At 40.2% G+C, this 17,387-nt stretch overlaps 1 protein-coding gene across 9 annotated transcripts in view; it reads left to right on the top strand.

Annotated features, from left to right (window-relative positions):
- The window catches only part of LOC144015506 (DNA topoisomerase I, mitochondrial), an 82,331-nt gene that overhangs the window by 36,561 nt on the left and 28,383 nt on the right, over window positions 1–17,387 (top strand). For all 9 annotated transcript variants that reach the window (XM_077515559.1, XM_077515558.1, XM_077515557.1 and 6 more), the window contains one exon: window positions 1,942–2,063. In XM_077515559.1, the coding sequence (XP_077371685.1) occupies window positions 1,942–2,063 (122 nt within the window). The remainder of the gene's footprint in view (window positions 1–1,941; window positions 2,064–17,387) is intronic.

Raw genomic sequence — 17,387 nt, 5'->3', positions numbered from 1 at the left:
CCGCTGTTTACAAAACAAACACAAAATGGTAAAATACAGGCTGGGGGTGTGAGGGTTTAGGACAAACTCACCAACAGAAATGAAGACAAGCCCTAATCTGTAAATTGAGAAGTAGTTTGATTGTTTAAATCCTGTATTTAAAAAGTGCCTTTTCCAGAGTGAAACTGGCAGACAGCGCCTTTAAAAAAATATATATTTGCAAAGAAAAGAAACTAATTGTAAAGTTCATATATTTGTATTTTAAGAAAAAATTGCAAACAAGTTTTTAGGTTTTGTTTGCAACTCCTGACTTGTGGTTACGGATCTGTTTTGCGGTTGCGAATCGGTTTCAGTCTTGTGTGGGTGATAGAGGCATTTTCATTGGTCAGCTAGGAATGGGGGTGTGACAATGTCCGTTTGACTCATCCTGACTCCTTCTACAGTCGCCGCCAGTATCGTGGTAAATATTGCTATTATTTATTAACTTTTCTGTTTTAATTATATCTTATATTTATCTAAAAGCAACCCCTGAACTGTTGTTTATCCGGTGCTTTGGTCTAACCATTGCAATTAGTGTAATCACTCACTCAGCATTGCTTATCACGCTAACTAATTAGCTCTGATAGTCTGATACCTGAGTCAAGAAGCTATGTGGGCAGTCGAAACGGCACACATATACGGCTCACTTGGAAAGCTGTTAGCATGAGGTTTTATTTGTTTTTTTACTCATAAAGAAACCTTTTCATTCCCTTCACGTAGCTTCCCCTACGTCTTGGATGTTTGAAGTAGAGATTAAATTCCTGAAAATTCTGTGACTGTTATATTGTTTGTTGTTTACTGTACAAGTCAAGTTGAAAAAGTGGGGGAATCTGAGTAATGGGGACAATATTTACCGCAATCCTTGCGGCGACTGTAGAAGGAGCCAGCAAGAGTCAGACGGACATTGTCGCACCCCCATTCCTCGCTGACCAATGAACGTTGTTGCAGCGATTGACCAATGAAAATGCTTCTATCATCGGTTGAGCGGAGGACCCCCACCAACACAAGACGGATACAGATCCACAACCGCAAAACAGATCCGCAACCACAAAATATATAATTTATTACTTTTTTTGGGGGTCATTGACAGATAAGGATTTTTGTGGTAATTATCTCTGAAAAAAACTATGAAATATCGAGGTACAACTCCGTAATATATGAATTTTGGGTCCAAATACCAATCCGTGATACAGTGAATATGCGATAAGTGAACCTCAAAGTAGTGAGGCACCACTGTATTGGTTCCCAAATTGGTTATGTCATTTTGATCATACCACATGATAATTCATAAACTGGGCATCATCAGACAAGCTTATGACCCTTACTCTTTTAGGCTGCAACAACAGATATAATTGTAGTTTACAACAAAACAGAAAAAAATAGCGGACATTATTGTGCTTTCCTAATAATTTGAATCTGAATAATCTTCTGGAAAGATTAGATTATTAGTACCAGAAGTCATATTGTAAATACATTCAGGTTCAGGCATTATTGGGTCAAACTGTGATTGATAATAGTTTTTTATATGTGTGTTTGTCTATCTGCCTAGCTAGAGGGCACTCTGTAGGTAGTTGGTTTAATCTAGATTTGCCTTGGGTGCATGTTGTAGTTTGTAGTGTGTTTTGAATGCTGATTGCTGATCTTTGTTCTTGTCCCAGAGCCCTCGTGTCTAAATTAAGTGATTAGTCTGGTAGGACTTTGGAGATTTTGGGCTTTCGAGATTTTGGGCTTTCGTCGCAAGATAAATTTTGATCCTTTATTCTTATCCATTGCGTTAGTAGTGCTTGTCAAAGTGAATTAAAGGGCGTGGAAGTTGTTTATAATAATAATAAAAAAAAAAAAAAACTACATTAAATACAATGAGTCATCTTGCTATGTTCCAAAATCATCACAGCACAATGTTTTGCTTGTATTTGCGCACAGGAAATTCAGTGAAGCTGAGCCTGGCAGCTGAGGAGGTGGCTGTGTTCTTTGCTCAGATGTTAGATCATGAATACACAACCAAAAAGATTTTTCGGGACAACTTCTTCGCCGACTGGAGCCAGGTAAATGCTAACTGGTGATTAAAAATTTAAGCTCCCATGCTACAGTATACGAGTAACACTGACAATATATAGGCTAATGGATAACATTCTTGTAATTTTAAAAATATTTTTAAATGATTCTAAATGCAAATTTAGGTTTTGAAAAGTGCTTTAATGTAGTTGTATCTATTTTTTTTTAAGTGGATTAAACCTACATAACATACAGGACTGTCTCAGAAAATTTGAATTTTGTGATAAAGTCCATTATTTTCTGTCATGCAATTAAATAAGCAAAAATGCCATACACTCTGGATTCATTACAAATCAACTGAAATATTGCAAGCCTTTTATTGTTTCAATATTGCTGATACATAATTCGCTGTCGCTTGTTGTCTCCCGTTTGCCGAGGCCCTAATTCTAAAATAGCAAAAAAGTTTTTTTTTTCTCTAAATAGCACTTCATAATAGAAACATGAAAACCATTTAAAATTTATGCACATGTATTAAGAACCCGCACCCCCCCCAACCCCCTCAAATCTACTTCATACTGCAAGTATATATGTGTTGTTCAATTTAAAAACAATCACATGCCACACCGTAAGGTTATGTCAAGGAGGCTCTGGGGGGAGAGCAAGTGTTTGACTGTTGTAACGGTGGTGGAAGCAGAGCTTAATGGTATAAAGTAGACCAAACGTGCAACAAAAGTGGAGTTCTTATTCCATCTAACTTTGGTAGCAGAGGACGGTGAGCAACTACAGAGTTCCACCACCATTTGAATAAGGAAAACCCTACGAAAACTGGAAAAACGAGGTCGGAATTTGGACAGGAGTAGGGATGCACGATAATATCGGTGGCTGATAATTATCGGCAATTGGATGTCACACAGTAAACCAGAGAATAGAGAAATCTGCTGATAATTATCGGCAATTGGATTTCACACAGATAAACCAGATAATAAAGAAATTCAGTAATAATTATAGACATGCCATGTTGGTCCATCTGTTGTGGTTGTGGCTCATATCAATAAAAATCAGCTTCATGGTGCTTTACATACATTGAAACATTGTGCAAGGTTTATACAATGTTTCATCGTATTTGTTACATTTATAGTAGGACTCTAAAGTATATTTGTATTCAAATTTTGCAAACAATTATCAGCTTATCGGTTATCAACATCGGCACTTCTAAATTTTTTATTGGTTTATCGGTATTGGTTGAAAATAGCATTATCGTGCATCCCTAGACAGGAAAAAGCAAGCCCTTGCAGTGGCTTTAGCGCTATCAAGTAGGGCACGAGAAACAGTGATAGCAATTCCAGTAGACGAACTAAATTAAGACACGTGAATGAACACTATGTGCTAAACTTGATGGGTTGTTCCTAAAAGAAGAAAAGGACAGAAAATGATATGAAAACCGCAATATTATTGTTTATCGCAATAACTTCTGGGGCAATTTATCGGCAAGCAAAATTTCTTATTATGACATGCCTAGACGGAAGGGGGTTTCTGTCCATCAATGTAATCGTTAATCCGCCAATAAATTTGGCAATCCGTCAACGACGGACATCCCGTTTTGGTGACGGATTGACGATTGACGGAACATTGACGGATGCCCACATCTTTTGACTCACAGCAAATTACTGCTGCTTCTTTCCTGGGACTGCGCAAGAGCTATTCTGATTAATAAAATGCTACAACAAACTCGTATCCACTGTGTATTTTTAATAAAAAGACTTTGAATGTCTCTCAAGCTGTCGGGAATAACAGTGAACGCCATTGCAATCATGCAGTGCTGTCACTAACGATTTTTTATTTTTATTTTTTTAATCCACTCATCGTCATGACAAGTAAGGAACATGGCAGGGAGGTAATTGTTTGTTGAGCGGTCCACAGTCATGATTTAATTAAGTGAAATGCTTGAAGTGAAATACGTGTACACAATCTTGCTAACACTTTCATGGTGCAAGCGGGAACAAATATAAAGTAAAAAGCATTGATTAAAATGGTTAAGTATTAAGAGATTTTTCCGTCATTTTGTTTCGTATGCACATTGGATGTTGGTGACAATCGCTGTGATTGGCTATTAGACGGGAAATGCAAGCCAGTTTTTTTTTTCTCCCTCCAGTAACCTGCCATGTGTATCTTCTTTTTTTTTTCCATTAAAAAATATCAAAACACAAATCAAAGTCCAGTTAATTGTCATTATTTTTTTACGACATGGAGACAAAGGTTCCAGGTGAATTCAGTGAACAAATTGAACTAATAAACTACATCACTTTTATTTAATATGGTGTAATGCAGTTTGTCTGATTGGAGTTGCCGTAGCATGATGTCATTGACCAGTGGAGAGCTTCATTTGCGAACAGCCAATCACTCATCTCCCTTTTACACACCTCAATTGATGGCACATCAATTGAAACCATTTCTACAAAGCACAATGGCTAACTTCTTCAGTTATAAAACCTGCATTTTACCTAGATATGTTCCTGCTTGTGGTTTTAATATGTTTGGAATTATTTTTAAGGAAACCATGACGGTAATTGGTCTCAAACAATGGTTTTTGAAGCATGTTTAGCAGTGCTCTGTTTCTACAAATAGGTGTCAGTAATACCTTACGCATGGAGTTCCATGCGAGCCTGACGTTAATGTTAGGTTTGGGAAAAAAAAGTTGGTATTGCGTCAATATTGACGGAAGGTCCGTCACTTGGCGACGAATGCCATGATGGACACCCACTTAGCTGAAGGAATGACAAATGACCGATGTAGCAATAATTGGGTCGTCTTTTGGACGAATTAATAATCTGGACGTTACAGAGGTAAATTATATTTACCTCGATAACCTCTAGGGGCACCACGTTGGTTTTGCTTTGGGTTAACAGGAGCAAACAACGACCAAAATCCTTCTTTCATCAGTCATTTATAATCTAAAGTCGCCACACTCGATATTCAGTGGTTTGTTGTACTAACAAAAGAATAATAATCCACTCGGAAACACAGATGACTTAGGCGGAATAGAGTTAATAAAACATACATTTATTCACGATTGCTACACTACAGAATCAAAACACTGCCTATATAACTATTCTACCGTCAGAAGAAAAGAAATAAAATAAAGCTAACGAAAATAAGGAAGGAATGCGAATGAATAAGGAAACAGGGAAAAGAGAAATTTGACCTGCCAGATTTGTGATATGTTTCAAACGTAAGTTGCACGCAGTGGTACCAGTTTGGGGAACGTGGACTTACGAGAATAGGTGTTGCGTCGAAGCGAACAGAAACGGCGGTCTTTTGAAAGGGGGAAAAATAGTCAATGTTCGTTGAAAAAGGCAAGAAAATAAAAAAAGGGGCTATTCCACAGGTGGGCAAGGAAGCCGCTCGGGGGCTGACGTTGCGCGGCTCGTCCCTTGATTGGTTGGCGACTCGGCGAGGTTGATTCTCCGGCGAGGTTGGTTCTGCCGGACAGCTGTCCGACTCCAGGTGTTGGAGCTCGGTCCGCTACGCGCCTGCGTACGGGGAAGGCCAGCCGTTGGAGGTGAGCTGGCATCGCGGCGGGGCGCCACCGAATAGCAGGTGATCGAGGTGCTGAGCGGCTTAGGTGCGCAACCTTGAGTCCGGCGGTACGTTGCAAGTGTACCCCGGGGCCGCGAATGTCGCCGCTGGCGGGCAATCACCGATGGTGAAAAAAGAAAAAAGGAGTAAAAGAGTCTTTGGGGTCAGCGTTGTAGTTTGCACCTGCTTTGGCGTGGCGTGGAGCGAGTATTCTGCTCTCGTGGAAACGGTTGCTGCCAGGGACAAAAGGGGCCACGTGTTTAGCAAGTTTCTTGGAACAAAGAGTTGCAGCAGGCTGGGAAACTTGCAGGTAGTTAGCCTGAGGATGATGATGTTGGAAGAGAGTTTTTGGAAGAGGAAGAGGCAGAGCGAGGGGTCCCCTCGTCTTTTTAAAGTCTATGGGCAGGGCTTCAGTAGGTGGTGGCACACCCTTCTGTTTGCTCGCGCAGACTTTAAAAAAAAAAAATATTAAAGGGATTAATAATTTGGCATTAAATTTGGTCAGTCTGGCAAATCAGTTTTCCCACACAACCCGTTTAACACACATCGTAATTAATGCATCATAAACTAACTTGTGAGGTAACTTCTACTTGTCTAATCTGACTGAACTGAGAGATATTGATTATCTTTCATTCTTTAGGGAGTACAAATGAAATAGGATGTTCATACACACAAAGACATAACATGAATCATTCGTAGTTCAGTTGTCTGTCAAGAATTATCATGGTATAAATGTGTGAAATGCGGTTACTTATATGAATTGTCACTAAGGATAGTTCGAAGTTTCACCACTTGACGGTGCTGTTGCTCCGTCTAGACGTTCCAGGAGTGCCAGTTTGGAAGGGCGAGACGCCAGAATATCCTTTGTGATTGATAAGAAGTCATGAACATTCCTTTGATCAGTCGTTTGTGTATTCCAAACCATTGGAGTCATTTGTTCGGGCTCTGGGAAGACGGGCTTGAATACACTCCTTCGGCAGACGCATAAATTCCTTTGTCACCTGGTCAGCGGCTTCAAAAGAGCTTTGTTGGTGGTTGGGTGACCACCTGCAGAGCTAACCAAGCTTAGATCCTGTCTGGGCAGTGGAATATTTATGCAACTGCAGAGAATTTGATTTAGAAGAAGCAAACTTAAAAAAAAATTAGAGAGTAGACTGGGCCATAGGCAATAGTTGTTACACCGATTATCTTGAAATATTGACGGATGGACGATGGCGGAAGGGTGCCCTGACTGTTGACGATTGCCGAATGATAGACGCTCAAAATGTGCCCAACTTTGCCAGGCAGGAAATGCTATTATTTTAATTTCCTGCATTCAATATTGCTGCTGCAACAATGAAAAATACTCCAATGCGTGACTAATAATAAAGGTTCTGCCCTATACTCCTCTCAGCTGACGTGCGGTGATGTTACGACTTCATTTCCAGCGGCTGTGTATCTTTCCTTATGCTTATTTTTATTTTAGTCCAGTTACTTAAGTTTCTCGATATTTTGCTGTTCAAACTTGCTTACTCACTGCTGCAACGCGATAGCAGCCAGACCCAATGTGACAAGTGGACTGGATCACACAAGCACTTATTTTAGTCATTTCTGATTGCATTTCGATAGCTTAGTTAGCATTAGTATGGCTTCACCAGTTTGTTGTTGTCGCTCTCCCTTCGTGATAATGATACTTATAGAAGTGAAGCTTTTCACTCCCAGTGAGGTGATGATTAGTGACCAATGTAGACACCCGAAATATTGCCAACTTTTGTCTCTGCATCATGTTTAGCAATGTTACCTTTGCAGCCGCATCTCGTAGGTTAGCAGTTGCTCCGCAGAACAATGTACAACATGCATTCTCCAAAATAAGCAGTGAGGGGATGCGGGCATAACGATTTAAACATACTTTATTCACCGGGTTTTTTTTTTCCCACTTAATCTTGAGATTCCCCATACATTTATGACGTTTCTGTCACACTGACCAGTGTGTATTGAAGGGGATAAAAATATGTTTACCAAAGTTGGATGAATTCATACATTATATTGAATATACCGTCTCAACGTGCACCCTTTCTGCCATGTTCCTTTTACTAAGGCTAACACACAGGCCGGATTGGTGGATTGCAGAAATGTCTGTCATTCATGGTTGGTTCTCCGCTTTCAACAGAGGAATGCTGTAGCTCTGACAGTGACCATCGTGTTCTTGGTCACCTTCCTGGCTAAAGGCATTCTTTTCCAATCATCAGTTTAGAGAGGCAATCAGTTCTAGGGAAGAGTTTGGTGATTTTGAACTTTTATGACTATGTTTACATACAGGCAATAACCGTTTTAAAACCCGAATATTGGCAATATTCGAGTTTTGAAAGGCCATGTAAACACGCGCAATAACCAGAATATGGTCTTATTTGGGTTTTTAAAAAGGGTTTTTAAAAACCCGAATAAGGCGGAGAAGTGGTTGGAGGGGGGGATTAAACCATCACATTTTCATTTTCTTCATGTGACCAAAAGCATTTGAGATGTCATATCCATAAGTTATCAATAAAGCACTTATCACGGGCCACATCAAATGGCAAATAATGCTTTGACACAAAATTATTAAATCAAATTTCCCACTGTGGTAATATGACCTCATTTAAGTAAGAAAATACCACAAGGAGTGACAGTAAAATAAGCAAACTTTGGCTGATGCCTCAGAAGATGAATTGTCAGCTGAATGTGATCTTCAAAGTTGAGGCTGATTTCATCTCTTGAGAGGTCAAACTTCCAAAACTTTGAAAGGGTTAAAATCTCGGACGATGGCCTTGCCTGCTATTGGAATTGACTTTCCACTGATATTTTAAAAGGTCTTTAAAATTTCAGATTAATATATTTTTCCTCAGGTTCTGGTTGCTATGGACATTTGAAAGATGCAAGTACCAAAACTTTAAACCCCTTTTTCTCAAAACTAGGGATTTCAACCTTCCAATATTAAAACTGATATAACTTTGTCAATTTTTTTTAACTACATCCATGTATTACATATCGTTTTAAGGAAATTAAGTGCAGAATTTGAATATATTATCAAAATTTTGTTTTTTTGTTTTTTGGCACAAGGACCCTTTTCATATAGGAAAAGTGCACTGAATACTTTGATGCACTATATTTTCTATGACATTTATCATGAAAGTACTTTTTGACTAGCGTTAGAAAATCTTTAAAAAATAGTGATCATGTTAAACTGCGTGTTTTCCAGGTTTGTGTAAAATGTACTCTATGTCTTATATTAAAATAGTGTGCAAGTAAAACTACCATCGCTGACATTGGTGTCAATCAGGGTGTCTTTTGTGCAGGGAAAATGATGCACCAAGCCTTGGGTCGTATCATACGGAATTAATTTTGTACTGCTTAGTGCTCAATGCACTTGAAAATATAATTTGTATGAATGCATTGATATGCTAATCCTTACAAGTAGCTTCTCTGCATATGAACAAATCCAATTAAATTGTTATATTAGAGGCGGAAAAAAAACTCTTCTCGCTCCACTGCCCTCAGTGCCCATCTCCTGTCGTTTGTCAGTCATGCTTAGATACGCTGACTGACTGGATGTCCTTACAGCCTTGGTGATTGTGCAAGTGTACACTGTTAAGTACCGGCATGTTGCACTGCAGGTCAGGTTTTTCATTTTAGAACTCATTTGGCACACTGTGTATTTGTGGCAGTTGTTGACTAAGTCAGAGATCAAATTAAAATCATGTCCAGTGTTTGTCATCAGTTAGAGTTGCTAATTAGTTTCCCACTAGTTCATTAGTTTGAATAAATCTGACTCGGCAGTGGTCAACGGGACCATGCCCGTCATATTATGGAGATGCAGTAAATGATGAGACGAAGGCAAGTCATGTCATTTACTTACTTACTTACTTACTTAATTACTTACTCACTTGACTCTGCAACAAAACTGTCTAGTTACATAACTGGCAGGAAGCTACTCCCTTTCATGTTTATCATCACTATCTACCCCTTACCCTTGAACCCAGAGAAACATGTCATATTCCCTCCCCGCCTAAAAGGTACAGAAAGAACATGGAAATACGAGCACTCAATGACGAACAGAACGTGACGTCTTTGCCACAACCCTTCAATAGCAATAATATATAATAAAACACACATAACCCAGTTCATTACAATATACAGTACTATTTATTACAGTGCAAAATATATATATTCCTCCTAATCTTAGTTCTACCCCCCCACCTCCAAATGCCTCCCTCATTTTAATTTTGTAGCTGGGGTTACGTTATGCATCCATTAGATGGTGCTGCGCTAAAGGGAATGTCAACAAAACAGTCAGATAGGTCAGTCAAACGTTATTAATAGATTACAAACTAGCTTTCTGACAACTCCATTCATCATTCACTCCCAAAATGAATAAACAACTGTTTTATTATTTTCTCTGAGGTAGTCACCGATCGTGCAGGGTCACCTATAGCGTCTTGACAGCGAGACCTGTTGTGGCTCAATATTGATCCATATATAAGGCGCACTGGATTATAAGACGCATGGTCAGCTTTTGAAAAAATTTAAGGCTTTTAGTTGCGCCTTATTGTCATGTTTCTGTGTTGGGTGGTTGGGTTTGAGTTTGGTTTTTGGAGTGTTTGTTGTCTTTTGTCCAATTTTGTCTCCCCTAGTCTCGTCACTGTTAACCTTGTCCACCTGTGTGTGCCTTCCCTCCCCGTTTGTGTGACCTAATTAGTGCCCTCTGCCTGCTGTGTCTCCCAGGTGTCTCCTGTTAGTGTCATTAGTGTTGGTATAAGGGAGTGGTGTTTGTCTCACGCAGGTGTGGGAGCATTGCATGTTGAATGTTTGATGTTATACGTTGCATGTTTGTATGGTGTCTTAAAGTCATGCCAAGTCTTTCGAGTCATCCACACCAAGTCTTTCGAGTCATCCACACCAAGTCTTTCGAGTCATCCACGCCAAGTCTTTCGAGTCATCCGCGCTACGCCAAGTCTTTCGAGTCATCCGCGCCACGCCAAGTCTTTCGAGTCATCCGCGCCACGTCAAGTCTTTCGAGTCCTCCACGCCACGTCAAGTCTTCCGAGTCCTCCATGCCACGCCAAGTATCAGCATCTCGCCACGCCAAGTATCAGCATCTCGCCACGCCAAGTATCAGCATCTCGCCACGCCTAGTATCAGCATCTCGCCATGCCAAGTATCAGCATCTCGCCACGCCAAGTATCAGCATCTCGCCACGCCAAGTATCAGCATCTCGCCACGCCAAGTATCAGCATCTCGCCACGCCAAGTATCAGCATCTCGCCACGGCAAGTATCAGCATCTCGCCACGGCAAGTATCAGCATCTCGCCACGCCAAGTATCAGCATCTCGCCATGCCAAGTCTCCGCATTCTGTCCACGCCAAGTCTCCGCATCTGTCCACGCCAAGTCTCCGCATCTGTCCACGCCAAGTCTCCGCATCTGTCCACGCCAAGTCTCCGCATCTGTCCACGCCAAGTCTCCGCATCTGTCCACGCCAAGTCTCCGCATCTGTCCACGCCAAGTCTCCGCATCTGTCCACGCCAAGTCTCCGCATCTGTCCACGCCAAGTCTCCGCATCTGTCCACGCCAAGTCTCCGCATCTGTCCACGCCAAGTCTCCGCATCTGTCCACGCCAAGTCTCCATCTGTCCACGCCAAGTCTCCATCTGTCCACGCCAAGTCTCCATCTGTCCACGCTAAGTCAGTCCATGTTCGTCATTCCTCATCTGTCCAGGTTCGTCATGCCAGTTCTGCCCCCGTTCGTCACGCCAGTTCTTCCCCCGTTCGTCACGCCAAGTCTACCCACGTTTCAGCCCGTCAAAGTTACTCTAGTTACTGTCATCCTTCTCCCTGCCTGGTTTTTCCGCCTCTGGGTCCATCCACCACACCCCCACCCATAACACTTATAGTGCGGAAAATACTGTAATATTAATACTTTTAAATTACTGTACATACATACTTGAAACGCTATATAGAATGTTTCATATAAAGGTTAAATAATCTACACTTGTGTTTAAGTCTCTTGAGCATAGTGCTTTTCCCAGTAATTTCTACACAAAAACTTGTTGCCTGATAAGAGGGAAATATGTTTACAAACATTTCTTTTGTATTTATAGATACTTTAATAGTACTGATAGTGCAGCTAAGCAGCATAGTGAATAGTTTTTGGTTCCATTTTAAAATGAACTAAACATTTTCAGCCAAAACTGTTGAGGCTACAGTATTTCCTTCAATTTCACATGCATCATATGTCATGAATGCTGGTACTATCATCTTAATTGCCCTTATTTTTAATTGTCTCCTATGAGTTTTTTAGCTCAAAATGTGATGCCCGGCCCCTACGGGACTTCCTGTTGGGTTTAGCACATGGCACCAGGAGCCTTTTTTGTACATCGTGGGCTGTTACATTTGTCTCCAAATTTTCGTAGCTCGAGCTGCTTCGTACAACTGAGAATGCTTCATTAAGAAGGAATTTTTTCCTTTGCAAACTGTGCATGCCACGGCAACAGCGTGCAACGAAATAAAAAGCTTTCAATAACTTTTCATCTTCAACATCTTAAGATGAATCACACCAAGTTTGGAGATGATCGGATAAACTCTGTAGGAGGAGTTCGTTAAAATAAGACCCCTATGAAATGGCCCAAAAAATGGCAACACGTTCCAAAGTAAATCAAAATGGCGGACTTCCTGTTCGGTTTAGCATATGGTTAAAAAAAGTTTTTTTTTGTACCTTGAGGGCTGTTACATATGTCTTCAAATTTTGGTAACTCTAGGTGAAACGTACAGCCGGGAATGCTTCTTTAATTAAGAATTTTGAAACGCAAAATTAGATGCCCCGCCTCTGGCGGACTTCCTGTTGGGTTTAGCATATGGCACCAACAGACTTTTTTGTAGATCATAGTCTGTTACATATGTGTACCAATTTTCGTAGCTCTAGGTTAAACGTACAACCGGCAATACTACGTTAAGTAAGAATTTTGAAACCCTAAATTTGATGCCCCGCCGCCGTCTTATAGTATGTCAAAAACTTTAGATTTTTTACCATGGTGTTGTCCCAGGTGTTGAGATGGTACATCCCAAGTTTGAACTCAATCGGGTTAGCCGTTTAGGAGAAGTGGGCAAAAGTATGACCCTTGTAAATGTGCAAAAAATGGGCCAAAATTGGACATTCAAATGATCATACCTCACTTCCTGTCTATTTTAGGGTACACACATGAAAGAGGTTTTTGTTCATCTGGATGTGCTACAGGTGCCACAAAATTTTCATAGCCGTAGGACAATCGTAGCGGACCTGGGATCCGTTTAACCTATGTAGGGGGCGCTAAGGAGCCATTTTTCTGTTATCATGTATGGCGACTTTAAAATATCAAATTTTTCGCCAGGCCTGACGTGTGTGTAAAGTTTGGTGAGTTTTCGTTCACGTTTAGTGTCTCAAAAATGCGATCGTTTGCGGAGAATAATAATAATAATAACTAGAGCTGCGAGCAGCTATAAAGGGCCCTCGCAACCCGGGCCACGTTGGGGTATTTGCACGTCGGGGTACTGGCATGTTGGGGTACTGTCAAATAGGAAACCATCTAAATTTTAAACGTTTTTGCCATGCTTTGTGTTTGTAAAGTTTCATGGAAAGGCCAAAAATGATGCACAATTAACAAAATAAAATCAAAATGGATTGGTACATGCCTATATAGAATACTTTTTGAATATATTAGGCATGCCTGCCAATATTCACACATCTAGCTGAATCATATAATCGGAAAGACTTCATAAAAATGTCTAGAGGGCGCTATTGAAGCATTTATTGCAAATTTAATAAGAAAACTCTAAAATATTCATGCTTATGACAAGCCTGATGTCTGTGTAAAGTTTCATGAGTTTTTGCACATGTTTAGACCAAAAAAAAAAAAAGCAGCATTTTACTTGGCAAACAATCCATCGCCATGAAACGGCGTGCGACAAAATAAATAACTTTCGATAACTTTGTATCTTAAACATCTTAAGATGAAGCACACCAAGTTTGAAGACAGTCGTGTTTGGACCAGTGTTTGGTTTAGCAGATGGTTCCAAGAGACTTTTTTTTGTACATCGTGGGCTCTTATGTATGCCTCTGCAGGCTTTTTTGTAGATCATAGTCTGTTACATATGTGTACCAATTTTCGTGGCTCTCAATTAAACGTACCACCGGCAATGCTTTGTTAAGTAAGAATTTTGAAACTGTAAATTTGATGCCCCGCCACCGTCATATAGTATGTCAAAAACTTTAGATTTTTTACCATGATGTTGTCCCAGGTGTTGAGATGGTACAGCCCAAGTTTGAAGTCAATCGGGTTACCGTGTAGGAGAAGCGGGCAAAAGTATGACCCCTGTAAATGTGCAAAAATGGGCCAAAATTGGACATTCAAATACTCATACCTCACTTCCTGTCTATTTTAGGGTACACATATCAAAGAGGTTTTTGTTCATCTGGATGTGCTACAGGTGCCACACAATTTTCGTAGCCATAGGACAATCGTAGCGGGACAGGGATCCGTAAAACCTATGTAGGTGGCGCTACAGAGCCATTTTTCTGTTATCATCTATGGCGACTTTAAAATATCAAATTTTTCGCCAGGCCCGATCTGCGTGTAAAGTTTGGTGAGTTTTCGTTCATGTTTAGTGCCTCAAAAATGTGGTTGTTTGCGGAAAAGAATAATAACAAAGAAAAAGAAGAAGAAGAAGAAGAACTAGAGCTGCGAGCAGCTATAAAGGGCCCTCGCAACCCGGGCCACGTTGGGGTACTTGCACGTCGGGGTACTGTCAAATAGGACAACGACCATCTAAAATGTTTTTGACAAGCCTTGTGTGTGCAAAGTTTAATCAAAACACAAAATATGGTGTGCAATTCCCAAAATAAAAAAATTGGCGGACTTCCTTTTAGGTTTAGCATACGGTTACAGAATACTTTTTGTAGGTCTTAAGCTAATAGGTATGCCTCCCAGTTTTCACAAATCTAGGTCAAGTCATCTTTAGTTGTGTATCGCTTGAATCATACAATAGGAAATGCTCCATACAAATGCATAGAGGGCGCTATTGAGCACAACGTTGGGTTACTGGCACGTCAGGGTACTGGCACGTTGGGGTACTGTTACATGGAACAAGGACCATTTAAAATGTTAGTTTTTTCCATGCCTTGTCTGTGCAAAGTTTAATGAAAAAGGCCAAAAATGATGTATAATTCCCAAAATAAAATCAAAATAGCGGACTTCCTCTTTGGTTTGGCAAATGGCTACATAATACTTTTTTGTAGGTCTAGCATAATCATACAATCGGAAATGCTTCATAAAAATGTCTAGAGGGCGCTATTTATTGCAAATTGCACAATAAATCTCTAAAAATTCATGTTCATGACAAGTCTGATGTGTTTGCAAAGTTTCATGAGTTTTCATGTGTATAAAAAAAAAAAAAAAGCAGCACTTGACAAACAATGCATTGCTATGGCAACAGCGTGTTACAAAATAAAAAACTTTCGATTACTTTGCATCTTAAACATCTTAAGATGAAACACACCAAGTTTGAAGACAGTCGGATAAATTTTGTAGGAGGGGTTCGTTAAAATATGACCCCTGAAAAAGGTCACAAAAAATGGCAACAAATCCCATCATAAATCAAAATGGCGGACTTCCTGTTTGGTTTAACAAATGGTTCCAAGAGACTTTTTTGTACATCGTGGGCTCTTATGTATGCCTGCAAATTATCATAGCGCTAGGTGAAACGTACAACCGGGAATGCTTCGTTAAAGAGGAGGTTTTTAACTCAAAATGTGATGCCCGGCCCCTGGGGGACTTCCTGTTGGGTTTAGCACATGGCACCAAGAGACTTTTTTGTACATCCTGGGCTGTTACATATGTCTACAATTTTTCGTCGCTCTAGCTGCTTCGTACAACTGGGAATGCTTCATTAAGAAGGATTTTTTTTCCTTTGCAAAAAGTGCATGCCACGACAACAGCGTGTGACGAAATAAAAAACTTTCAATAACTTTTCATTTTCAACATCTTAAGATGAATCACACCAAGTTTGAAGATGATCTGATAAACTCTGTAGGAGGAGTTTGTTAAAATATGACCCCTATGAAATGGCCAAAAAAAAATGGCAACAAATTCCAAAGTAAATCAAAATGGCGGACGTCCTGTTAGGTTTAGCATATGGTTCAAAAAGAGTTTTTTTGTACCTCGAGGGCTGTTATATACCTCTACAAATGTTGGTAACTCTAGGTGAAACGTATAGCCGGGTATGCTTTGTTAAAGAGGAGTTTTTTTTTATCTCAAAATGTGATGCCCGGCCCATGGGGGACTTCCTGTTGGGTTTAGCACATGGCACCAAGAGACTTTTTTGTACATCTTGGGCTGTTACATATGTCTACAAATTTTCGTAGGTCTAGCTGCTTCGTATAAATGGGAATGCTTCTTTAAGGATATTTTTTTTCCTTTGCAAACAGTGCATGCCATGACAACAGCGTGCGACGAAATACAAAGCTTTCAATAACTTTTCATCTTCAACATCTTAAGATGAATCACACCAAGTTTGAAGATGATCGGATAAACACTGTAGGAGGAGTTCGTTAAAATAAGACCCCAATGAAATGGCCAAAAAAATGGCAACACGTTCCAAAATAAATCAAAATGGTGGACTTCCTGTTAGGTTTAGCATATGGTTCAAAAAGAGTTTTTTGTAGGTCATAGCCTGTTACATATGTGTACCAATTTTCGTAGCTCTAGATTAAACGTACAACCGGCAATGCTTCGTGAAGTAAGAATTTTTAAACTCTAAATTTGATGCGGCGCCGCCGTCATATAGTATATCAAAAACTTTTCATTTTTCACAAAGATGTTGTCCCAGGTGTTGAGATGGTACATCCCAAGTTTGAAGTCAATCGGGTTAACCGTGTAGGAGAAGCGGGCAAAAGTATGACCCCTGTAAATGTGCAAAAATGGGCCAAAATTGGACATTCAAATACTCATACCTCACTTCCTGTCTATTTTAGGGTACACATATCAAAGAGGTTTTTGTTCATCTGGATGTGCTACAGGTGCCACACAATTTTCATAGCGATAGGACAATCGTAGCGGGACAGGGATCCGTTTAACCTATGTAGGTGGCGCTACAGAGCCATTTTTCTGTTATCATGTATGGCGACTTTAAAATATCAAATTTTTCGCCAGGCCCGATCTGCGTGTAAAGTTTGGTGAGTTTTCGTTCATGTTTAGTGCCTCAAAAATGTGGTTGTTTGCGGAAAAGAATAATAACAAAGAAAAAGAAGAAGAAGAATAACTAGAGCTGCGAGCAGCTATAAAGGGCCCTCACAACCCGGGCCACGTTGGGGTACTTGCACGTCGGGGTACTGGCACTTTGTGGTACTGTCAAATAGGACAAGGACCATCTAAAATGTTTTTGACAAGCTTTGTGTGTGCAAAGTTTAATCAAAACGCAAAATATGGTGTGCAATTCCCAAAATAAATTCAAAATGGTGGACTTACTTTTCGGTTTAGCATACGGCTACAGAATACCTTTTGTAGGTCTTAAGCTAATAGGTATGCCTCCCAGTTTTCATAAATCTTGGTCAAGTCATCTTTAGTTGTGTATCGCTTGAATCATACAATTGGAAATGCTCCATAAAAATGCATAGAGGGCGCTATTGAGCACAACGTTGGGTTACTTGCACGTCAGGGTACTGGCATGTTGGGGTACTGTTACATGGAACAAGGACCATTTAAAATGTTAGTTTTTTCCATGCCTTGTCTGTGCAAAGTTTAATGAAAAAGGCCAAA

The sequence above is a fragment of the Festucalex cinctus genome, chromosome 3, assembly GCF_051991245.1.
Source record: "Festucalex cinctus isolate MCC-2025b chromosome 3, RoL_Fcin_1.0, whole genome shotgun sequence".
In the NCBI taxonomy this organism is placed as follows: domain Eukaryota; kingdom Metazoa; phylum Chordata; class Actinopteri; order Syngnathiformes; family Syngnathidae; genus Festucalex; species Festucalex cinctus.
Note: the sequence above shows the minus strand (reverse complement) of the source record. Positions and strands in the feature narration are given on the sequence as shown.